We start from the raw sequence: 26,866 nt of genomic DNA on the forward strand, positions 1-26,866 counted from the left end.
TAGCAGAGATTATTGGGAACATGAAGGAAAGAAAATAAGAAACAAATCAAAAAAGCAAAACAAAAACAAAACAAAACAAAAAACAATGATGATTCAGTACACAAAAAAATACTTTTTGTCTCATATAAACCCGCGGTGATTGCTATCTTCGGTAGACAGTCAAAATGACAATCATTAAAAAAATCATTAAACATAAAGAAAAAATAGAGGTATGAAATTATTTTCTTTGTAGTCCCTAAATGCTATCTACAGAAGATAGCAAGCAAAGCAAAAAACATGCAAAATAATAATGTTCTAAAAACATTGCCGAACACGCGTTCTAGATGATAATGACTCAGTACACAAAATGTGAGGATTCAGTGCGCAAAATCCCGGGGCCGGTAAAACGGCTATAATTTGCCACGCGTTTAGAAAAAAAATCGACAATAGGTCAAATGCAAAGCTATAAAGAAATGTTAAAATGAAGAAGCTGACCAAAATTTAAAACGGCACTTTTATAGCAGAGATTATTGGGAACATGAAGAAAAGAAAATAAGAAACAAATCAAAAAAGCAAAACAAAAACAAAACAAAAAGCAATGATGATTCAGTACGCAAAAAAATAACTTTTTGTCTCATATAAACCCGCCATGATTGCTATCTTCGGTAGACAGTCAAAATGATAATCATTAAAAAATCATTAAAAAAAAAGAAAAAAATTAGAGGTATGAAACCATTTTCTTTGTAGTCCCTAAATGCTATCTACAGAAGATAGCAAGCAAAGCAAAAAACATGCAAAATAATAATGTTCTAAAAACATTGCCTAACACGCGTTCTAGAATCTAGGCTGATTCAGTACGCAAAAAGTGAGGTTTCAGTATGCAAAATCCCGGGCAGATAAAACGGCTATAATTTGTCGCGCGTTTAGAAAAAAAAAAAATCGGCATTAGGCCGAATGCAAAGCTGTAAAGAAATTTTAAAATGAAGAAGCTGACCAAAATTTAAAACGGCACTTATATAGCAGAGATTATTGGGAACACGAAGAAAAGAAAATAAGAAACCAATCAAAAAAGCAAAATAATAATGTTCTGGGATTGTGGTCGTATCGTATAGCTAAGACATACCGGTAGGGCTTTCACATGGGCTAATCAGGTCATCCCTAACCTTAAAATTGACATCGCTAGGCTGGTCAGAAAAAAATAGGGCGAACACTCCCCGATCTCCCCTACATTTGTATTTTTTTTTGGCTATCTTTATTAATTTAATTGTAATTTACCATGAAATTCGGCCTTTTTGGCTGCCATTTAAGTGTTTTAATAAATATATAGGCCCTATACTCTTTCAGGGGCCTTCTCACCGAAAGACCCCTACCTAGTTTTGAATTGCTGCCCGCACATCCCCGCCGCACTTCCAAAGTTGAGTCCCCCCGGATGATAGGCCCGCCGAAGAGTATTCAGAAATACTTTGGTGGGGGGGGATTGAATTTGTTTTCATGTCAACATTTTTAAGCCCCCCCTTCGTGACCCCCCTCTATGGACCTTAAACTTTGTTGACCCCCCCATCATATTAGGACTAATAGGTTAAAACTTTGTTGACCCCCCCCGTACACAGGCCTACCATTCTACATCGAAGGACAGAGGAAACATATTAATGACACTAAAATTTGTATTCATGTGCAATGAATATGTGGAAATGTGGAAATGTTTTATCATTTTGTAAAGTAGGCTAGCGCATAGGCTATGTTGCTAAAAGTTTTATACCCCGTTACCCCCCCGCCTCTACGTGCTAAAAACTTTTTTACTCCCCTGTTCATATACCCAAAACTTTTTTTAAACCCTCAATTCAGAACTCCTAAAATTTTATGACCCCCTATATTTACAGGCACTTGCTTGTTTACTTTGGTGATTTGCTTTGATGAGTAGTTTGTGGAACAGAATTTTATAAACTGGCAACCCACGCCATTTGTTTTGATTTTGAAAACATGGCCGCAAATGCAGGTAAGCTTAAAAACTTTAAAGCATGGTTGTAGTTTGTATGGCCGAAGTTTGCCTATTATTTTCAGTATATCGATTATTGTTGTGTAAATTATAATCCGGTGATGATGAACAAGTATTATGTTTCTAATTTGTTCAAAGTTAGCGGTAATCTTTAGTTTCAAAGGGCATTTCGTGATCCACAGGCCACATGCATGCATGCACTAGTTCACAAGGCAAACTTAAAAAACGGGCAAACAGACACATCATTTATCGGTATGACATTTTCGTTATTGGTGATGCCCTATCTAAGTTTGCACTGAAGTGCCATCTCAGTTTTGGTGCGCCGACTTGGATCATGTGCTAATGATTTTTTATTTATTCTGGATAAGTAACGAAGTATTTATTACAATTTCAAGCATAGGAGTTTAGGTAAGAAGTACAAGAAGCTGCAGTGTGTATTGCAGATCGAACATCGCCAATATTGAAATGAAATGGAAATCTACTTTGATTCTAGTGAATCAATATAGCAATACAAACTTAACAAGCTAGTCTCATATTATGTAGACTTGAATCTACCTGCAAATGTCGCCATTTTAGATTCAACATAGTATTGTACATGTTATAGTAAAACATTTTAATAGGTTCAATATCACTTCACTGTATGATTTTTAATGAAACAAGTGCAATAAGTGAACTCATATTAAATGAATTTGTCCAGTCATTCGAGTTTATCAGTTTTTTCCCACTCAATTCTGTCATAATCATCATCTGTTATTCTTCTCTTTCTGTTGCTGGTGTCAACTAGATCGGCGCCTTTTCTCCACAGTTTATTTAGATCTTCATAGCAAGTTACTGTCACTTTCTTTGCGGTGACTTCTCATCTACTTACGAGACAAGTTACCTTTCCCTCCCAAGCCCATACATTCTTTATCCAAGGGGCTTTTTGGGACAACTCCTTTGCTTTGCCCAGTAAGTGCTGTGTGAATGCTGTCAGGTGCTCTTGTATTCCCATTTTCTGTCCTTTCAGTTTTGTTCTCTCCCTCATTATTTTGCTGCGCGTGTTGTAGGTTGTTAATTTAACAATGATAGGCCTGGGTTTTCTACCCTGCTTCACTAGGCGGTGTGACCTGTCAATGTCAATGTCCTTGATTGTTACCCCCAACTTGGTGGCAGTAAATGTCTTGATCAATTCATCAGTATTCTCTTTCTTTTCCTCGGGTATCCCTGTTACCAACAGACAATTTTTCCTCAAATATTGCATTTGCCTTTCAAGCTCCCTGCTTTTTTCTTCGATGTTAGAAAGAAGAAAAGTCAGTTGATCCTGTTGATCAGCACTATCTCTTTGTAATTTAGTGTTCATGCAACTCAAGTCGTGTATTTCTCCCTCCACTTGTTCAATTCTTCTCGTATGTTTCTCTTCAATTACACATTTCTTGTTTCATTTGACAAGTCTGTTTATTGTTAGTTAGTGTCATTTCTTGAAATTTCTTCTCCATATTCTCTATCTGCGTTGCGTATTTCTCTTTCATCTCCTCCATATACTTCATTTGTCTTACCCCCATCTCTTTAATCTGCTTTGTGTGTTTGTCTAAACATTCCTCCATCATTAGTTTCATGTTGTCCTGCATCTCTTTGTCCCTCTCAGCCCAAGATGATTTAAAAAATGTCTTGAAATCCTCATTTGTAATGAGTTCTTGCACAAGTTTTGAAGTCATATTGAGTCAATATTAGCGTAGTACTGGTACTATAATCATGGTATAATGATGACACATAATAATTAGCTGCAGTTTAGCTCAACGTTGTAGTTCCGGGCATTTAATATACGCCTGAGTAGAACTCAAAATTACATTGTATACATTGGTTACCGGAGCGTGTATCAAACCGGAGCGTGTGTCAAACACGTCCGATCTCGACAAAATCTCTCTCACAATAATTACAATAATCGGCCTTTCTGTAACTCAACTGTGTAATTAATATTATGACAAACATGCAACTATTTAAGCTACAGGAGCCTTGTATTTTTTAGTACAAACTCTAATTGAAATCATGCAATTGCGTTGCACTAGCTTTTTGTATACACTTCGTCCCATACCGTTGAGCAGAGCTACTACGGTATGGGTTCCCTGTACTACATGCACATCTAGTGCCGTACTAACGCTGTTACTTTCCTATTCGGGGAGGATGTCGATATTGTCATCCTGAACTTGTTCACGACCACTCTGTGTTTTACATGATATTTTTCACCACTAAATCATTTTGTATAATTACCTGCAATCCCCTATACGTGATAATAACTTACTTACCTCTCTCCTACAATACTTCAACTTCAAGCTTCTGGATGTGCACTGGAAATGTGCAAAAAATCTAATTTCTCGCGCCTACACCGTCGAAAATTCCTGGTCATCGCGGACCTTGTTTTCATATGGACAAGCTGGACAACGGAAGTAAACCTATAGTCTCCTTCGCAGACAGTTTGGTGTCTGTGTTGCGGGAGCGGAACCAAACTAGCCGGCGAGGAGACTAAGTCAATCGGCATTAGCAGAGGTAAATAAATACGAGTGTATGGCGAGAGAAACTGTGCTAAAAACGCAACTGGAAAATAGCTTTTTTGTTGGAATGCAGAACGGTTTTTGACATCGATTATACACCCAAACTTCTGTGTACACCCAAGCAACAATTTGGAGTGTGTTATAATCCAAGTGAGTACAAGTGCAACTCAAAAGTGACATAACTGTTGCCATAAGCTTTACTGCTGTAACCAATTCAGTCCCTATACAAATTTTGTATTGGGACTGATTATTCGGTCTAATGCACATCCACCCTGAGTAAGGATAAACACTTGTGCTGAACATCAAATTGGTCACTTTAATATCGCTCACTGTTCAAAATGTGACATCTACACCAATTACAGTCCCCAAAACGGTCTACTTTTTAGCCGACCTCAATTCTGAAACATTTCAGACTGCCTTACTAGCCTGTATCACGTTTCAGCGAAAGAACGTCTGTAGTATATACCTGTTTTTAATGATGTTGCAACAATGTTTCTATTGTCAGCAATAACACCTTGCATTCATACTTTTGAGTTTGTATGGAGCATGTTCGTACACATTATAAATAAGTGAAATCAGAATATCCTGAAAGGAATTTAGGTAACGAATTGAACGACACTGACCTCGCAGCAGCTAATGTTTTCATGTAAACATGGCGAATGTAGACATTTTAGCCTACGTTTAGTATCCTACTATCGGATTCGGATCGTTGAAACAAAATCTCATTCCACGGCCTCATTCACGAATTCACTCACCTTCCTACACCACCAGTTGAAATAAAACTCAAAACATCCTGTGTTATTCCTCAAAACTACATGCACCTTCATTAATAAAAAATTGAAATCCTAGTAGAAATCCGTTATCGAAAATTGTTTGATATAAAACATCAACAAAAGTAATTTTTCTGAAGAGTAGATACCGCGTGTCAAAATGGCGGCTCGCAATCGCATCCCCTTCTTTGTACGCGTACCCAGGTCACGGTCTGTCTACGTGACGAACAGTCAGGGTCGGAGGACAGCGCAACCTAAACGTCGAACAACTGGATACAATGACAACGTATGGAAAAATAAATTTTTGTAAACAATTTGAGGTCAGTATGAAATTGATATTTTGTACAATTTGTACAGCTATCGAATCTACCCTATCACAAGCAAACGTACCTGTATGTAAAAAGTGCCCTTAAATACTGGACATCGCCAATATATTTATGACACATTTGTGTCCAGAACACGAAAAGTGTCCAGACCTCACGCTTGCTCTCTCGGCTACAACAATGGCGTAATCCATGTATTCCAGCGGTTCAAGCGTAGCTAGGAATAATTAAGCAGATGACGTATTTACCAACTCTGATGATGCGTAATGACCTGACCTTGTCAGACCGAAGAGTTACATAGGTTTAATCCACCAGTCCCTTTACTGCTTACGCACGGTCATTTTATTCCGCCATGTTTATTGTTTCGAGATCGGGGCCAAGGAACTTAGGCTACACAACGTGCACAGCTCTGACAATTTCCCACAATGCCTTGCGCATTTCCAGAAGAAGGCCTGGCGATTTCCTACATTTCCGGTAAAATTGTAAACAACGCCTGACGTTTCGATAGGGAAAATGGAGATAGCGAAGTCGCATTTACATCAAACAGCTGCAAGAGTAAAACGTTCTGAAGGATCGGTAATGATTAACAGCTGGTCTGGTGTATTTGAAGTTCATATTGAAGTTTGTAAGTTTGTGACTTCGTATGTTATGTGCAATAGATATTACAGGAAGCTTAAATTGGCACGCTGTTCTGCAATTTGTCTGTCGCTTCCGAAAATGTATGGGAGTTCTGGACATGTCACACCGGAAGTGTGACATGACCTCGCTGGACATAAGCGCAACTTGTCTGCTGCCATGCCGTAATATATGCGTGACGTGTGCACAACAACAGCCTAATATGGGCATAATGGCTCCGCCCAATGAACCATATACGGCGCTGTCAATCATCACGCTGTCCTCACTTTAACGATTAGGATCGACGAGCGTCAGGCCGACACAATCTGGTTGTATGTAGGAGACTATCATCGTGATACCCACGTTGGAACCATTGGATTACGGAAGAAATATTCATACCAGGACTGAAGCAATGCGGCCATTTCTATGTTTGTACCGGGTAAGTACCGGACATTTTTCAACACGGAGCTAGCGGAGATTACAACAAATTCGTCCAAAGGTAAGCAAAGAGTTGGGGATCGCATTTTTAACTTTGACTAAACTGTTTCAGAGTTAAGGCACGCTAAAAGTAGACCATTTCGGGGGCTGTATTTGGTGTACATGTGACGTTTTGAACAGAGTAAAAAACGACCATTTATTCGCTATTGCTGATATATACTCGCCGAATCATGTACCAATACACAAGTTATTGGTACATGAGATCAGGTATAGAAACATTTAGTGATAGTTAAAAATGCAATCCCCAACCCTTTGGTTACCTTTGGACTAATTTGTAGAAATCTCCTCGGAGTCTCCGTGTCTGAAATTCCCAGGTACAAACATCGAAAATGTCGCATTTCTCAGTCCTGGTGATGATACTATATCCGCACCGCTGTTTTCATACATGAATATGCATATCTCTGACCCCTGTAAGGTCAAAAACGTGGCATTGATTTCAACCAATCCGATCCATCGATTGTGACCACGTGGTCGGTTTCATGAATATTTAATAAGCAGCTTGATACTGACGTCATATCTGAGGTGACCAGGAGGCAGGAGATACCATTTTGGTCAACTGAACTCGACTCGTGCGTTCTTTTGGTTGACATAAATCGAACAAAATTTTTAATAACGGGTAATAGTAGGATTTCAATTTTTTATTAATGAAGTTACTTGTAGTTTTGAGGAATGACAAAGTTGTTTTTGGAAACTTAGATGTTTGTTTCAACTGATGATGTAGGATCGCAAGGTGAGTGAATTCGTGAAGAGTTTTGCTTATTTGAGTGATAGTAGGATACGGGATGTAGGCTAGTCCTCTGTGTTTGACCGGCTCCGACGTCTCAATTCACGCGGAATTATTCGTACCTGCTTACCATACAGCAATACGCAGTATTGCTGTCTGTCCATCCATGACATGACATCGGGATCCACCAAGTTCCAGACCAGTAAATTAGTCGTTTTGGGTCAAGCTGTGAGAAAAAAATCCCAGGTCGACCCAAAATAGTGTATCGCACACGATAGACCACCTAAGTTAATTTCATTCATTTCATTTCATTTCATTTTATTTGCCAGATAAAAAACATTAAACATACAGTAAAACACATATAATGATTGCACAATATTAAAAGTATATAACATTTTCAATTGACCAGCAATTAACATGAGTTATTTTCATATATCAGTTATTAAAAGGCAAGACTCCAGTCCATGATGAGGAATCCAAGACTCCTCTGTGTGCAAAAACAGGAGAACAAGACACAGAGCCTCTGGCAGGGATAGCCTAGAGTAACAAAAGTCACTTTCAAAGTGGCTAAACCTAAAAACTCTGCAAAAACAACACAGCAAAACAGAGATCACACCGAAGGAGACAGGATTTCTCCCCATGAACTAGAGTGGGGTAAATAAATAAACTAAACATATTACATAAGAAACACTCTATAAAAATCAATTCCAGCTGAGATTTTTGAAGTGCTCTTTGGAATTTGTTAAAAACCCATAAAAACTGAAAAGAAGTTGATTACGGAGATCTTGAGGAAGTTGATCAAAAAAAGCAGCAAATCTGTTGAAAACAGTGAATTTAAAACCATCTGTGCGAGCATAGGTGTGACTAAATTTTTAATTCTCGTTGTGGCGGGGATTCACTGAGATAAACTTAAAGGGATTGATATCATACCTCCCATACATAGAAGATGCATAGAAGATAAACCAAGCATTTCTAATCTGAAATTGTAACTAAGCTACCCCCGGGGAGCAGGAAGTTTTTGAGTTTTTTCAAGTGATTTTAAATGACCAGTTTGGTAAGGGAGCCACCCTGGTATTCCGTATTCCAAGATGGGTCTACATAAGGTGGAAAATAATCTGACGAGAATATCTGGATCGTTACAACGGACCAGCCACCTAATAAAACCAAAGAGTCTTGAAGCTCTTGAAGTAACATACTTGACATGATCACCCCATTTCATATTAGAGGAAATTAAAACACCAAGGTAAACACAGCCAAAAAAGAAAGTCTCCAGTAGTTCCATCCCCATTTAATCAGAGTCTGATGAGTTTATGGCAAAATAATTTATATAATAGTTTTCTATACACTTTCCTTCAAACGTTGATACCAAATTTGATATATAGTTTTCAATGCTACTAATGTTACCAGATTTGTGTATTGGGACGACATTTGCTCTTTTGCAGTCATCAGGGATTTTACCCTCACAGAGGGAATTATTTAAAAGCAATGAAAGAGGAAATGCAACCTGGGCTGCAGTATGCTTAAGCATGGTGGATGTTATACCATCAGGCCCAGGTGCTTTGCCATTTTTAAAAGACCGGATAAGTTTAAAAATCTCATGTTATCGTAAATCGGTTTGCCACATTCGGCCCGCAAACGCCCAGGATTTTTAGCCTGGTCGACGCACGACAAACATGCAAATAGGCCTACATACGTGACCCGACCATGGCGTGTGATATACATGTGATGAGTATAAACTATTGTACAGCGTTCATTCTTAACTTTTGCAAGCACCGGTGACTTTTACCATACTTTTACGATATCAGTTTGTCTTGGTATCTTAATTAATTAGGCCTAGTCATAGGCCTACTCTCATATCATGATATTCATATTTATTATTCTGAAGTATTCTTGTTTTAGTTTGCAAAATACAGAGGCAAATTTAAGAAGATATATAGTCATACTTGATACTTCCAAGTTTTCTACTTTCTTGAATTTGCATCAACATGTACACACATTTAATAGGTCTACTTGTATACCGCTGTTCTACTAAAACGTCGCTATAATTCACCAGCGAATGTTGTCGGTTTTCATTAACTGTTCAATATGTGACATGTACAACAGATACAGCCCCCGAAATGGTCTACTTTTAGCAACCCTTAACTCCAAAACAGTTTAGTCAAAGTTAAAAATGTGATCCCCAACCCTTTGCTTACCTTTGGACGAATTTGTAGTAATCTCTGTGTTGAAAAATGTCTGTTACTTGCCCGGTACAAACATAGAAATGGCCACATTGCTTCAGTCCTGGTAATGATATTTCTTCCGTAATCCAATGGTTCCAACGTGGGTGTCACGATGATAGTCTCCTACACAACCAGATTGTGTTGGCTGAGTAGTACTAAATTAAGAGAGGTGCTACTTCGATCGCTAAAGTTAGGACAGCGTGAGCTCGGTACCTGCGTAAGAGTCTGTTCGACAAAGGTGATTGTGATATGTAATGATATGAATGAGCTATAATGTGACGTAGCTACGAAAAGGATGATGGACAGCGCCGTATATGGTTCATTGGGCGGAGCCATTATGCCCATATTAGTAGGGATGCCCACTGTCAATACAGTTTCCACTAGAACGATTTTTCATTCACTGTGTGCGTGGACTCACACACGTATTGTCTATGGAGAAACTGATCGATACAAGAAATCCCAGGCCTGTTAAATGGCGTACATGACTTGTTTTGATCCAAATGTAGGCCTATATCAGGGTGTTTCAAGAAATTCCTGATTCCACCAGAAAACATTAACCAAACCTTTTCCTGTTTGGTCAGTAAATAGAGAGGACCTTCCTTCATGAAGAGATCAACTTTTTTTATTGAAAAATTTAATGAGATGAGAACTACAACAGGTTGAAGTGACACCATTCCGTGCATCAGGTGTTCAAACGCAATTATCTCCGAATTTGGAGTGAATCAGACAAGCAAACTTACATCATCACACGGCTCATCCTGATGTTTAAGATTTCGCATAATCTAGTTGATATTGACTGGAAAGACCGCCTCACCAAACCCCAACGTTTACTTAAAAATACCCATGCTCTGTCCTATCAACGCAACGACAACAATCAAGAACTCGCATCCGGGAACTAAGTTTCTTTCCATGGACCACCAAAGGAGCCTGGAATGACTTGCCACAGGGCATATTGGATTCAACCAAACTCACAAACTTCAAGACAGAACTTCAAACTCCTGGACTCAAATTTCATAGGCTAATAAGCCCTCAACAAACCCAGTCACTCCAACAATTAGGTCATTTATAGGTCAAAACCCTCTGATATGATGTAGGCTAGTCCTGCTAAATTGGAGTACAGCATCCAGATTCAGATATATGTTGTCTATACTTCACTTGACCCAAATATATGATTTTTTTTTGTGATGAGACAATCGCATACGGAATTTTAGAGGGATTGTGATAGCAGTTCCACATAGAATAGCTGCACTGTCATGAGACTATGCTGTTTTGTTTTTTAATTAATGCAGTAAATGTTGGCTAAATATTTTTGATGAAAGTCAATCTTTGACAAGATGTAACTTTGCTAAGGAAAGTGCTATGACAAAACAGTTTACAGTTTTGGCTTTCTTTACTCAAGGGCTTTAATTTGATACCGTATTTCCTCAAATAAACGGCCCGAGGGCGTTGCATTTTCCAAACGGGGGGCATTATTTAAGGTCATTTTTAGAACGATAATTCCTGTTAAAATCATTAGGTAAACTTAAAACTCGCGCTAAAATGACGAACTATGAATTAAAACACTGACATCTGGTTCACTTCCGGGTTTCCGATCCAGATTTTCGTTGATTATTGACGCTATTATCGACCATGTGGGCAACTTGGTAAGCATACTACATAAGATAGCATGGAAATATCGGCATTTTTGAAACATCTTGGTTGAAAAAAATGGTGGGGGGGGGCGTTGTTTTGAGGGGGGGCGACTATTAGAGGAAATACGATATATAAAATGATGCAGTTTGATGGCAAATTTGAATTCACCATTCATACATTCTATATAATAACTCTTTTAACATTATGACATTAACTGATACTGAGTTACAGATCGCCCTATTGGAATTTGTTTCGCAAATAAGCTTATTCTCTCCATTTACCGATTGCCAAAAGCTTATTCTTTTTCTAAACCACATTAATAACTTACGCCAATGTAGTATTCTGCAGACACGCAGGCAAACTGCCCGCATATGGATGTCTTCATATGAGTTAGGGGTGGTGCAATAATTATGTATACTCCGGGGTGGTGAATTCTCAAAGCGGTCTGCCAAAAATAGCTTGCCCCCCCCCTGGCCGTGCTAAAAATCTTTGCCCCCTTTTGACGTGCCAAAAAATCTTTGTCCCCCTTTTGATGTGCCAAAATCTTTACACACTAAGATTTTGGGGAACCCGAATTTAAAACCTTAAATTGTCTTATCATATGGTGCGAGAGCAGCGAGCAGGAAATTTTGCATATAATTTGAACATGTTCCTAATGTTTTCCTACACCTTTTAGGGCACAATATAGAAACGGTGCCCAAAATATCTGTGCCAAAAATCGCTTGCCCCCCCCCCCTTTCGACCTGCCAAAAATTGCTAGACCCCCTTTCGACCTGCCAAAAAATGCTTGCCCCCTTTTGGCATGCCAAAAAATCTTTGCCCCCCCCTATAATTCACCACCCAGGGGGTACAGATAATTAATTATTGCACCACCCTTTAAAACGGTATAATTTTATGTTTTTTTTCCACCTTTCTTTTTTGAATTTTGATCCCTCTGTTAATGTGCTGTTCAACGTTCACATTAATTATAATGATCACCTCTTATAAGTTGCTGTCAATCACAGATGAGAAAATAATACAAACCATTCACCAACTGGCAAAGTCCATTATTATCTGAAAGAAAAAGCATGCACACGCACAAAAAATGGCACAATTACATAATTTAGAGTGGGCTAGATCGAACGATACAAAGCACAGGGACTTTGTCTGTTATTGAACGTTCTGTGCACTTTCTGCATCTGCTAGTTTGTAAACACGTCACCATGTGCTCATTAATATACGCAAGTCCTTTTAATTTGGTCTTCAAAATAGTAGGAATTCCAATTGAATGAACGCAGCTTTCAACAACTGTACTCTATCCAACCACGATCTTATAAAACGTTTGGCCAATTATGATATCATTTTTGTAAATGTATGACACATTTTTTTGAAACTGAATAGTTTTGATGGTGTTGTCTATATCACATGCATTATGAATTCAGTGCACGTAGTACATTGTAGGCCTAGGTCTTTACCCAATAACACAAAATGCTTTAAACATTTAAATATTGGATTACAAACTTGTAAAAGTTGGCGTGTACATGGTGGCCGTGTGTCCTGAACTCGCCACCCTTAGCGTTACATGACAAATATTATGAATTTTTACACCAACCGGGTTTCTAATTAGATTATCTCGACAATCATCAACCCTAAACTAGCAAAAGTATACATTTTGGAAAGCTGAAGGCATAAGCAATTCAAATATATACATTTCAACTCATTTTACAGGGTGACCTGCAAGTTATACAGGGTGGAATAAAAAAGATTTTAATAAAAAATGGGTCACTCAATGCATTGCTTATTACCAACTTACAGTAATAAATTAAATATCAGATTATGTTGTTCAAGTCCAAAGATTTACTAACGTTTTAGACGTTTCATCTTCCGTGTGGAAGATTTCATCAGTAATGCGCCGATACAGCCGCTGCACCACCTCTGGTCCTCCTACTCTCATCCCCAGGGTGTGTAGTTGTTTGCAGTAGCTGATCGTATACATGACTCAAAGAATAAGTTCCTTCATCGCGATTGATGACGTTGTCCCCCCGCTTTCTGATCCACATGGCCTCTCTGATCCACCGCGTTTGTTTACATGAGTCTTTATCGACGACTTTGGCCCCTTCCCAATTAATCACATGGTTTTGCTGTGAAACATGGTCCGTAATTGCTGATCAGCTACTGCAAACAACTACACACCCTGGGGATGAGAGTAGGAGGACCAGAGGTGGTGCAGCGGCTGTATCGGCGCATTACTGATGAAATCTTCCGCACGGAAGATGAAACGTCTAAAACGTGAGTAAATCTTTGGACTTGAACAACATAATCTGATATTTAATTTAATTATATCAGTCCTGATGAACTTATTCAAAGAGTTACAGTAATAAACTGAAAGTAAACAACATTCATTTGGTTAGAGGATATGGAGAGCCAAGTTCAGCCAACTGACTTTGGAAGAAACCAAAATCGCAGCTGTTTGGTAATCTAGGAATATAGGGTGTCCCAAAGTATGTTAGATTTTTTTACAATTCAACATATTTTGAACCTAAACATTTTCCCCCTAACCCATACAGAAAAAATATGTCCATATTTAGATTCTCATCAAATTTCCTTCGAAAATCTATACTTTGACTATGATAGGATAAGTAATTAAAATTTTACAGTAACTTTTAGATTTTGAAGACATATATCTGCATTACTTACTACAGTGTTTAATATGACAACGGGTAGTTTTGTATGGAAAATCATAAATTATTAAAAACAATTAGTAGAATTGTTTAGCTGTAAGGCCATGAGTGTTTTAGATGCTAAATAGAGTCCAAATCCAATTTACAGCCTTTACAGAAGCAGATTACGCACTAAAAATACCAATCCCATAGAGTTTGTGTGTACCACATCCCCCACCACCACATCCCCCACCACCGCCACCCTGCCCATTCTGAATTCTATGAAGCACAGTGTCAGTATTAAAAAGGTTCAAGTATTTCTTTTTACAGAGTTGAAAGTGCATTTTATTTAGCAATAAAATGAGACCACAGCATGACAATACCTTCTTGCTTGACAGAGATATCATCATTTGTTTTGAGTAGACTTTTGCAAAATGTAACGTCGCCACCTTTTTTTGGTGGCGAGCTCAAGACACACGACCTGGTGCATTTTATTATGAAACGTTCTACAAACGTATATTCTTTAATAGGCCTATAATATAGTGGTTACCCAACATTTAGGCCAAAATATTATTAAAACGAATTAACCAACACTCGTTTAGGCCTAATGTTTTAAAAAAACCCTTGATTCTGTGTTTGTTGGGTAGGCCTTTAACTTCATACCATCTATTGGACCCTACTGTCGTAAGCCTACTTTGGGGGAGGGGTCCAGGTGGAAGCACGCTGGCCACCTTTTTTGCGCTCAGCAAATATTGTTTTCTTTATTTTGTTGCCCTGGTTGTCGCCGATGCACAAAAATAGCATTGACACGCACAACACGCATCGTTCTCTGCGATGTCTGCAACGCAACGCCGAGCACGACGTGGAGTACGCACGCATTGAAAAGAGGCGCAATAGTCAAGTCGAATCGGGTGACAATGGAAAACCCTTAAAGAAAGAAATGTCATGCCTTTCAAAGCCATAGCCAGGGGGTGGCATGGGGTACCCAAAAAATGCCAATCTGGGAAAAAAGGTCCTCTTTTTCTGTGAAAAACATTGAAAATCGACCTGTTTTGAAGGAAAATTTTACAATAAGTCTGCTCTTTTGGGGAAAAGCAGTGAAATAGCCCTTTTTTTTAAAGGAAAAGTCCCCCAAATAAATCCTGGCTTCGGGCCTGATGCCCTTTTTTTGTAGGTCAGTATGATTTGTTAGTGTGTGACTTTGTGTCAGTCAGTCAATGTGTCAGTCAATATATCCATTAAACATTATTTAACAAAAACACTTTCAAATGTTTATGTTAAGAGTTTAGATTAGATTTGGACTGAACAGATAAGATAAAATACTATTGCTATCATCTGTTAGAGTGAGTGTCCCAAAGAGTCAATACTGCCCTCATTGTTGAAATAGATCACACTCTACTACTAGTACTAGAGGGGAGTGTGATACGACCGCTGGTACTGTGAATTTCCATTCTTGAAAATCAAATCATCCTAATCTCTCAGCTTATGAAAATGAATCGGGCAGGGAGATGCTATCTATCTGTATGATTGCTCACAGGGTTGGTAACTTGGTATGGGATATTTTTTGCTGATACATTTATTATTATGGTTATCTTGCCTTTAGGAAATGAGTTGATCTACTTTACATTTTCTGAGTTTGTGCCAAATCAAATATATGTGTCAATTCACTAACAAAACAGGCAAGTATGTGTCAATTCTCCTAACAAAACAAGCATAAGAACAAGGTTGATAAATGTGTCCTTTATTTGACTGAAAAGCTTCCTTACAATTAATATTTGAAAACCTACTTATATATTTTAAAGAAATTGGTCATGGTTATTTACTATTAATTAGAGGAAATGGTGTTTAGGTGTGGCCGAAGGGGAGGAGGAGCGAGAATAATTGACTTGTTTTGTGATTAATTGAAATATGCCCATATATGGTAAAATAGGTTGATCACATAAATAAGTAAATAAAAAACACTTAAATTTTTAAAATGAGGAAAAAATTAAAATTCAATTAAGATACATGTAAATTAGGATTTATAACACATGACTAATTATGCTATCATCCAAAAAGTGGATCACATGGTGCAGTTGTGGAGTGTTCTATTTTAACTCTCTCCACACATGTGCAGACGACAAGTTTCAATTTTTTTTTAATTCAAAAATTTTAGAATTGTAATTTTTCATGACCATATTTGGAATCGGCATGAAAAATCCATTAAAATGAGTACAAACAAGCCTAGTATTGGTTCAGTGGTTTTGAGATAGCTCTTGATATATTGAGAAAATCTTTTAAAACTTTGACTTCTTATGTTGAAGCCTATCGCTAGCACGCAGAGTATTAAGCTACAATGAAGAGAATTGGATAAGTCAGGATAGGATTATGGGAAGGTCTATTTTTGGAAAGCAGAAAGAAGAAAATTAGGGTATGCGGAGATGAAATGAGACCATCCTCCTTTAATCTACGAAATGAACATCTAGTTCACTATGCTATTCTTTCCATGAAGATACTCATGTCAATGTTCTTCACATTTGATAAATTTTTAATGTAAATTAAACTGGAACTGTCACTTGTACTCTGCGCTGTAGAATCCCACAGGAATTTTGTCATGTATTCTATATTTATAATAATGTAAATGTACATTTTATGTAATCAAATGATAATGTCACACTAAATATTGTGGATGTACTGTAATTTGCTAAGCTATTCTTTTATAAATATACCATTTGTTGTGAACAATGAACATTTTTTTTGCCGGGGATTTTTTGTTGCAGATTAATATGCGTGAAATGGAAGAGATGCCAGATCATAATTTAGCATTGTGTCAGAAATCACAATGCAAATTGCATCAAGCGTATGCATTGTTACAGAGAAGAATAACAAATAATGATTGATACACAAATCTGCGACAATTCATTTTCCAGGTGTGGGCATATATTTAATTGTCTCTTTTGTCTCTCTCTCTTTCTCTCTCGCTCCCTCTCTCTCTCTTCCTCCTCTAGTCCAATGTGTTTGCTTTCCCTGAAGCTATAAAATATTAAAATCCATTTGTGTTGTAAAACAAATTCTATTTTGTAACCCAACTCCTGGATAAGAATGGAGCGCGATATGTTGGCGGTATTGAGAGAATCAGTAAATGACTATTTAGGCTATATTTTATCCTTCTAAATGGGATAAACATAGGGAGCACTTTTAATACATGAAACGAGGCTTTATTAATCTAAGAGAATATGCTGCCTGTTTGTCTGCCAGAAGATATAGGGTGCTGTACGTGATGGGGTCTTTCATTCTGGCAGTACTTAATTTCATATCAATAAAATATGATTTTTGAAAATATCAAATTCTGATAGTTCAGTGGAAACTTCGTTAACACAAAATTGTCAGGGCCTTGGATTTTAGTTTGTGGTAGCAGGATTTTGTGTTATCTGGGATTCTGGGCCTTATAATGTATAAAATATATGCTTGGGCCTTGAAAAGCATTTTGTGTTATCAGGAATTTAGTGTTAACTGATTTTGTTTTAAAGAGTTTCCACTGTAAACAGGAATTTTGAAAAAGTTAACCCTTTTTCAGGGGGGGGGGAGTGATTTTGTGGAAAGTGGACCTTCATTCCAATATATTTGTATACTTTTGCAAATTTGGCCGCATCCTCTGCGTATGCACAGGCCTGACTGTAAATGAATTATATATACCCTAACCCAGGTGGTACCATATTGGACTGGTCATGTAATGGACACAAGGAGACAAATGAAATGTGCAATTAAATTTACTACAGGAATATAAAAGTTAGCATAAATTTTACTCTTTCTGTTTCAAGGCCGTAGCAAGGTTGAAAAATGTGGGGCGACCATCACAAATATGGGGCGGCCAAATTACAAATATATGCCCAAATTGAAGTAAAGATATAAAGAAAAACATAACAAATGTTTGCCGCCCCCGGCCGCCCCGCTTGCTACGGCCCTGTTCTGTTTGCATGAAAGCTCACAAATAAGCAACAGTTGTCATTTCTACAAATTGCCATATTCAAACTTTCAGAGATGCTACTGTACTGTTTTTATCCAGAATTTCAATTTTTTTTCAGCAAAACAAAACAAAAATTTTCCTGTTGTTCATTTAAAAAACAAGAGCGATAACCGCACCATAGCTGAACCATGTGGCTTTGGCAGTATATTGTGGTAGGCCTATACCACTGTCATCATTGCATTTAAATTTCAGCTCAATTGAAGCATTTTGAAAACTTGACATTTGACCCCTTTATTGGCCCTTAATGACCTTAAATGAATTTTAAAATATTTTAAACATGTTTAGAATGTCATAAGGATCATTGCGTTTAAATTTCAGCTCAATCGGAGCATTTTGGAAAACTTGACCTTTGACCCCGTTATGACCCCTTAATGACCTTAAATGAATCTTAAAATGTTTTTAAAATGTTTAGAATGTCATAAGGATCATTGCATATAAATTTCAGCTTGATTGGAGCATTTTGAAAAACTTGACCTTTGACCCCTTTATGACCCCTTAATGACCTTAAATGAATTATAAAATATTTTTTAAATGTTTACAATGTCATAAGAATCATTGCATTTAAATTTCAGCTCAATTGGAGCATTTTGAAAACCTTGACCTTTGACCCCTTGATGACCCCTTTATGACCCCTTAATGACCTGAAATAAATGTTTAAATGTTTTAAACATGCTTAGAATGTCATAAGGATCATTGCATTTAAATTTGAGCTCAATCGGAGCATTTTCGTTAAAATGACCTTTTTGACCCCTGTGACCCCAGGATGACCTCTGACGTTTGGAAATATTTTTATTATATTCTTTATGTTTTCCTCTTTCATATGACACCACTCGTGGGGTCATACCTTCGTGGCATTTAGAGATATGTCCATTTCAGACCAAATGGTTAGTCAGTTAGTAAGCTAGTAAGTAAGTAAGCTAGTAAGTAAGTAAGCTAGTAAGCTAGTAAGTAAGTAAGCTAGTAACATTCACTCATATAGGCTGATACCATTTCATGGTTCAGCAAAAAAAAAAAAAAACTAGAGAAAAACGGTAAACTGTGATATTTCCACCTCGCATCTCATACAATGAACATTTGCAGTGGCAACACTGTGACTCATTTGGATTGCTAGTTTTGCCGGCTACCAATTGCACTTACGTATTATATTGTGATATATTGTTTGTAAAACTGTATAACAAACAAGTAACTTCCTATTTCAAAATGAAATAAAAATATTCCTCAGTAAAAGTAAATGTCACATTTAGTGAAAGAGAAGACAACATTTTTAATGTGCTGTTTGTGGTACAAAATGCATTATAGCTGCTATTCAACTCTTAATTCACATTAGATGTCAGATGTTCATGCATGCACACAACAAATTTGGTGAACAACCTTTGCTTTTGCATTGCGATCAGTCCATAATGCCCTTCCAGTATATGAATTTTGCATTTATTTACTTAATTTAAGTACATTTTTTGAAAACAAAGAAGGAAATAAACAATTAAGTTTTCTTATTTCTGGCCACCAAACTAGGTCACCATTGCAAAGATGTGTGATGATATGTATTTTTAGATGTAGGAGATGTAGTTTCTGATCAAAAAGCTTTTAATGTATAGCCTTGGACTGGTTATTAAAGAAATATCAGGGGGTACTTCTTGACCAAAGTGTGTATTTCTCAAAAGGGCAAATAGATAATTTGCTTTGAATTTCCGAGGATTGTCATTTTAGGAAGGTGATGTAGGTAGAAAAAGCAATTTATAATGTAAAGGTTAATTGTGGATTATCAGTGGACCTGCTTCTATTGAGTGGGGATGAGCACTCTGCTGTATTCAACATGTTCAAGGCTTGCAGAATCACCTGTCTGGCAACCCACAATAACCAAAATTTGAGGTCAGGCAATCAAAAGCACCAGACTGACATGCACAACCGGATTTAAAATGACGATTAGGCCTATATGTTTAAAGTTGAACAACTAGTGGATTCGTCCTAATACTAAGTATTATGGCAATTTCTGACACAAAGAAACATGTATAGGGATGATGACACTGTGCCATATGGATAAACCAAAACAAAGTCTAGGAAATACAGTATAAACCTCAATTGATTTTAAAAAAAACCTAACAACCATCACCCTGTACGTTTGTATCATGAATGTTGTCCCATATCGCCTACTAAAAACAAAAAGTGGTTGATGATTATTGGTATCATTGCCCATCTGACTGTAAATAGCCATCAACTTGATTTGTTTCCTTTGCAACTGGATCGTCAGTAGAAACACACCAAGCAAAACAACGTAAAGCACAGTGGTTGTGCATTTTTCATTATCTGCGCATGGTGTCAATGGCAGTGCGCTTTTGTTGACTGGGGAGTGAAATTAAAATGTGATGTATGTAGAGCTGATTTATAACATGTTTTCATGTTCATGTTAAAGGGGCTTTTAGAGATTCGTTGGGGACGAAATAATCAGTACAATTAGATGAAGTTGCTAGATGGGAACAGCCTGTTAGGCTGAAAGGTCATTAATCCAAAAATGGTTAAAGTTAGGGTTTATGGCATTTTGGGTTAGGATTATAGGTTAAAAGGTTAGGGTTAGGGTTAGCTAGGATTAGAGCAGGTGGGGTTATGTTTATGTATGCGCGTTCACAGACAAAGTGAGGTGACCTCACTTTGAATGTGTTGTACGTAAAAAATGTCCTCACTTTGAATGCCATTACAAGCCCCATTGTTTGCTTTGAATGCCCGTGTGTGTATGTGGGGTGTGTGTGTGGGAGGGGTTATGCGTTAGTAGTGGAATGAGGGTAGGGGGATGTGTGGCGGATTTGGGGTGCATTTTTAGTCATTTAGTTTTGACTTGGTGCATTCTTGGACAATTTGGTTTCTTGATGGCCTTCAATTTCATGAAAATTTGGTTTCAAAGGGTGTTTTTTTAAATTGTCTATATTTTAGCAAAATTTGCGAAAATGTTCCAAAAATTAGTATAATTTCAGGTCTGTTTTTCGTCAAATTTTGTAGTTGAGTAGTTTTTGGAGTCCCAGCCACACATCCCAACCTAAACTTAAGTTGAAAAAACCCTCCTCCCCCAGGTGCCTGTTAGACTTTCATAAGCAATAAACTTTAAAATCATTTGCCTTTTGTGACCATCCATGTGCATCATGTAATTTAAGGTGCTAATTCTTGCTCTAATTGCTTCAGTGCCAACGATATATTTCTTTTTAATAATTTTGACATGATGACATCCCATATATGAAAAGGATACCTCTTGGTCTCTTTTGAAAATGCCGAGAATTTCATTAAATCATTAAGCTTTCATATATGATATTGTGTTATAAAAAATGAGAGAAATCTCGGTTCTATGGGCATGATTAACCCAGATTTTGCGTTTGGGATTGTTTTTGCCGAATGCATGTAACATCAATTTTGATTTTGACAGAAAAAATGTGAAAGCAGAGAGGGAAAAAATTGCAATTTGTTTACAGGTAATGGCAGTTTTTTTAAAGGTTTTGATGATCATTTGCATAACAAAAAATAGGATTGTTTTCCATCGGCTTATATAAATTTGAAAGATATTGACTAACAATTGTGACACGTTTCAGGGAAATGAGTCGGATGTCACTAATATTGATTTTGAGACATCCTATTTAGAAGCATACGTAAAAGTCATTTTCGAACAGGGTCGTTTCGTGTTCATGTTTCGCTATTAAAATTTGCCTGTTTTCAACAGAAATATATGGAACAACTTGACTGCTTTTGGAGAACCATAAGTGGCCAAAACTGCCATAAAGAAAGAAATTGGTGTGAAGTGTAACCATTTAAAAAAAAGTATTAAATTGCACAGCCATAGTTTTTTTTGCCAAATGATTTGGAGACAAACCTTTTTTGTGTTGCAGAAAAACAGTGTCCCTTTAATGCTGTGTTCAGTTGGCCAAAGCAAAATGTCAATGTAATGCACGTACCAGTATGTGAAAACATTAAGAAGTCAACCCATTCTCACTCAAAATGATACCTGGTTGTCTCAAGAATAACAACACCAAACACTGACCATCATAGTTACCATGTTTGTACTCTTCCCCAACTACATATTTCTTGAAAATTACAAATCTTTCCATATAATTTGGCGAGATTCTGTATTGATTTGGTGAAATTTGGTACCTTTCATGACCATCTCACTCTCTCTCTGCACTTGACATTTGCTTTCCGGAGGATTAAGCGTTCATGAATAATGATGTCTTTGCTGGCTGGCCGTGTTATGTGAAGCATGTTGAGGAACATTATTTATGATGGAGTGGTTGCCGGAGCTAGGTTATTGAGTTCAAGCAATTGGACAATAATTATCTATGATGTATAGGGTGATCTAGACTCAGGTGTACTTTTTATAGTCGGCAGCCAAGGTGAATTTCTGTCAAGATTCGCCAACATGGGCTCATGCCTTAAATTTCACATACAAATAGAGAGCTCCCTATTCTGAAAATCTCCAATAATTTACTGGCTGGATTTTTATGGGAGGGCACTTTTAAATAAAATTCCATTTATGTTAACAGAGCTTATATGCAACATTAGACAAATATTTACGGTATGTAGTCAAATACTTATGTTTTTTTTAGATCTACATGTACTATAAACTACAGTTTCCAGAAAAATTTCGTGTTCAGAATTTTGAAAATATAAGAGATGTCTATTTTTGCAACAGTGTTAATACTTTAAAAAATGTAAATTCTGTATACATGCAGGATCAGGGTTCGAATTTGGCTGTATCGCATAGCAGTTTGCTCCTTATTTTGAAGCAACTGCTACCCAATTTTGCATTTGTATAGCACCTTTTATAGTGCTTTATGGAAGTATCCTGATTTTGATGGATTTTGGTTTTTTTAAACGAATTCAAACACTGTGCAGCATATTCCATTTGAGTTCGTTTGAGTCCTTGACACCAAAAATACAAAATTTTACTTGTTGCAAAATTTGCCATATATTAATATAGAAATTATTCCTCTTATACGGCATCATCAATTTGCTATTTAAAAAATAAATGATATTCCAAATATTTTCAATACCAAAGCAAGCAGTGAAGCTCTCCAACCATCTAGGCATGGTACCTTTGTTGGATAAGATAAGTGATATTTAATATGGCAGATTACTACTTGCAATTGGGTAATGTCAGGAGATGAAAACAGAATGTAATTGCCTAATGAAATGAAAGGTATACCAGTGATATGCCCACAGGTTAACTGGATTCACAGGAAAATTAATCAGCTGATGGCTAGCTACAGCTATCATCAGTTATTTCAGAAACTAGATTAGCAAACTTGTTGTAGAGGACCTGTCTCCTTTAATTGATTGGTTTCAAAACAAAGCAAAGCTTCAATGTCAACGAGAATCGGATAATTCATTCAGTTGCGTATCGGGTGAAACTTCAATGGTGAGCACAATTGCTATTTAAGGGTCCCGCTGACTTCTGCTTTTGCTGAATAGGTGCACCCCTCATAATGGATTGCACCAGAAAAAAATGTTATTGAGGAACTCAACATGGTACCAAAAAGTTCAAAAGAAAAGTGTGATGTACATGGGTGCTTACTGCCTTGGTGCAAGTAAAATGATTGATACTGTTACTTGATGTGGACACTGGAGAGTCCTTGCTACAATAATAGAAAAATTATCAAAACAAATATATGCATAGGGCATGAAAAGGTGCAATTTTAATGTTAAAGCCAATGTACGATCTTTTAAAACAGATCCACAAAATTTTCAAGCTCACTGTGAGTTCCTTGATGTGGACACTGGAGTTCTTACTCCAATTGTTACCAAGACAAATGTATGCATAGGGCATAAAAATGTGCAATTTTAATGTTAAAGCCACTGCATGATCTGTTAAAACAGATCCGCAACATTTTTATGCCCACAATTTTGTCTTTTGCCTAAAAGCCTCTGCATTATCATTATTTTGCTCCATTTTACCCTGCTAGTGAAAATAGAACATGAGTGCCAATGTTTAATGGCAAGGCATTAGCCAGAGGGGTGTCTTTAGGGTGTCCAAAATGATCAAAAATACCTTATTCTACAAAATCAGGTGTCCACTTCCTATTCACTCCATTATAAAAATCCAAATTTTAAGGTGTCCAAATTGAAAACAGGGTGTCCAAATGACACCTGGACACCCCTGTGGCTAATGCCTTGTTCACTGGTAAAAATGGTATCTTTTTACTGTAAATTTTATACAACAAGCAAAAAACAAGAGACCTGTGAATCCCAGTTTTGTAGGCTATGCAAAGCGTGACAAAATTGAAAGTCCTGGCAAAATGTGTTATCTCTGGTAGAATGTTGTGATCATTCTTGTACGCATTAGTTTCTGTTTCAACAACAAATTGATATGTTAACAGATGTGAAATGCTTCAGTTTGAAGTATAGAGTTACAAATGTATGTTCATTTTAGAGGATTCGGTAGCCACAATGTTGCCAGCTACTTTTAGGATGGATTCTTATCTTATCAAAGTTGACCTGCTTGGAGTCTGGACTGGACTTACTGTCTACTGAAGACAGCAATCCCAACATGGTCTTAAAGCAGTAATATGTGATTTGCTGGCAAAATAGAATTGATTTATTTTTACCAAATATTGTTACTTTTTGCGATCAGATATATTTCTGACTGAGCAAATGAAGTAAAAGTGAGAAATTATGCCCTATAGATAACAAATTCTTAATGAAAGAAATGACAAAATGTGTTTTCAAATTCAATGAATTATTTGATATGTATGATGATAAGTATTTTTTGCTAAAGTAAAAGCCTCTGCAGTAGAACTTTAGTGCCAATGTTTACTGGCAAAAATGGTATCTTTGTGCTGTAAATTTTATATAACGAGAGAAAAACAAATATAGGCTAAGGCCTAAAAAAAAATTTGATAAGTTAACAGATGTGGAATACTTCAGTTTGAAGTATAGTGTTACAAATGTATGTTCATTTTAGAGGATTCAGTAGCCACAATGTTGCCAGCTACTTTTAGGATGGATTCTTATCTTATCAAAGTTGACCTGCTTGGAGTCTGGACTGGACTTACTGTCTACTGAAGACAGCAATCCCAACATGGTCTTAAAGCAGTAATATGTGATTTGTATTCAAACTAGATTTTTATTTTGTCCCCAAATATTGATACTGTTTATGCGATCAGATATTTCGGACTGAGCAAATGAGGTAAAAATGAGAAAATTATGCCCTATAGATAACAAATTCTTAATGAAAGAAATGACAAAATGTGTTGTCAAATTCAATGAATTCTTTGATATGTATGATTATAAGTATTTTTTTGCTAAAGTAAAAGCCTCTGCAGTAGAACTTGAGTGCCACAATATTCACTGGCAAAAATGGTATCTTTGTGCTGTACATTTTATATAACGAGAGAAAAACAAATGTAGGCTATGCAAAGCGTGACTAAATTGAAAGTCCTGGCAAAATGTGTTATCTCTGGTAGAATGTTGTGATAATTCCTGTACGCATTAGTTTCTGTTGCAACAAATTGATATGTTAACAGATGTGAAATACTTCAGTTTGAAGTATAGAGTTACAAATGTATGTTCATTTTAGAGGATTCGGTAGCCACAATGTTGCCAGCTACTTTTAGGATGGATTCTTATCTTATCAAAGTTGATCTGCTTGGAGTCTGGACTGGACTTACTGTCTACTGAAGACAGCAATCCCACCACGGTCTAAAAGCAGTAATATGTGATTTGCTGGCAAAAAAGAGTTTTATTTTGTACCCAAATATTGTTACTTTTCGCTATCAGATATGTCCCCTTTTAATTTTGAGGAGGTAAAACAGAGAAAATCATGCCTTATACTCATGATACTATTGATAGATACCTAATTTTTAACATTTTGTTTAATGAAACAAATGACAAAATGTGTTTTCAGAATCCATGATTTATTTGATATGTATGATGATAATTTTTTGCAATAATCTGAATTAAATATTTCTACCTCTCTTTTTGAGATGCAAAAAGTGTCAAATCAGCGTTTTTTTGAAGTATGAGAATAAAATTGTAACTGTAAATGCATCACATGGGATTGAGGTAGCATTTGTGTCCTTCTGTTGTGGACATTACTGTGATACCAAAATCTCATTGGTAGTTCCTACATCTGCCTCCAATTCTCATGTTGAGTCACATTTCTGTGTCATTATTGTACTGTATTCTATTACCCCCATGAAGTCCGATGTATACTCCACTTCGCGACCGCGATTTCGCAGGCCGCGAAGTAATTTGAGGTGAAATTTTATGACTTCAAATTCATTGCAAAATTACACTGCCAACAGAATATTAACAAGTAGTACATTTAAATATTGTAAAACAAGCAGGCACGCAAGCAGTGCAGATGAACTTTCAACCAAATTAACAGTTAAATGCCTCTGAAATTCCTTCGCGGAGCAGGTTTCTTCGCTTGGCGGAGAGTTGGATTTGGTTCAACTTTTGGGGGGTAGGCCAGCGAAGTTTCTATATGAAAGCACAGAGCGGGCAACAATTCTTCGCGATACTCGGCGATATTTTGAAGAAGTATACATGAATGCCTTTGTGCGAAGCTGCGAATTAATTTTTTCATCACAGCTTCTCGCGAAGTGGAGTATACATCGGACTTGATCCAGTATTTAAAATCGGGCACACATCATGTGAGAGCCCTTTATTCGCAATAATGGGTTGCGTATAGCATTATTCTTATGCGTACGCGCTCCACCTTAAAGTACACAACATAAATATTTGGGGAAAATAAAGTGATATTTTCTCTTTAAATCACACTATTTTGTAGTAATAGAATCAAAATGCAGGGTGTAGCATTATCCTTTACACCCAAATAATGTGTCCTCGGTAGTGAAAACATTTAACTAATGGGTTTGTTTTTACTGCTTAGGACACCAGGGCCGTCGCTAGGGGGGTATGGGGGTGTGACACCCCCCATACACAATTTTGTCTGCAAAA

General features: G+C 37.0%; 1 protein-coding gene across 1 annotated transcript in view; it reads left to right on the forward strand.

Annotated features, from left to right (window-relative positions):
* The first annotated feature begins 1,944 nt into the window (after nucleotides 1–1,944).
* The window catches only part of LOC140158902 (small ribosomal subunit protein uS11m-like), a 120,006-nt gene continuing 95,084 nt past the window's right edge, over nucleotides 1,945–26,866 (forward strand). The window contains exon 1 of the mRNA XM_072182170.1: nucleotides 1,945–1,975. Within this exon, the coding sequence (XP_072038271.1) occupies nucleotides 1,960–1,975 (16 nt within the window). The 5' untranslated portion in view covers nucleotides 1,945–1,959. The remainder of the gene's footprint in view (nucleotides 1,976–26,866) is intronic.

The sequence above is a fragment of the Amphiura filiformis genome, chromosome 8 (genome assembly GCF_039555335.1).
Source record: "Amphiura filiformis chromosome 8, Afil_fr2py, whole genome shotgun sequence".
Classification (NCBI taxonomy): Eukaryota; Metazoa; Echinodermata; class Ophiuroidea; order Amphilepidida; family Amphiuridae; genus Amphiura; species Amphiura filiformis.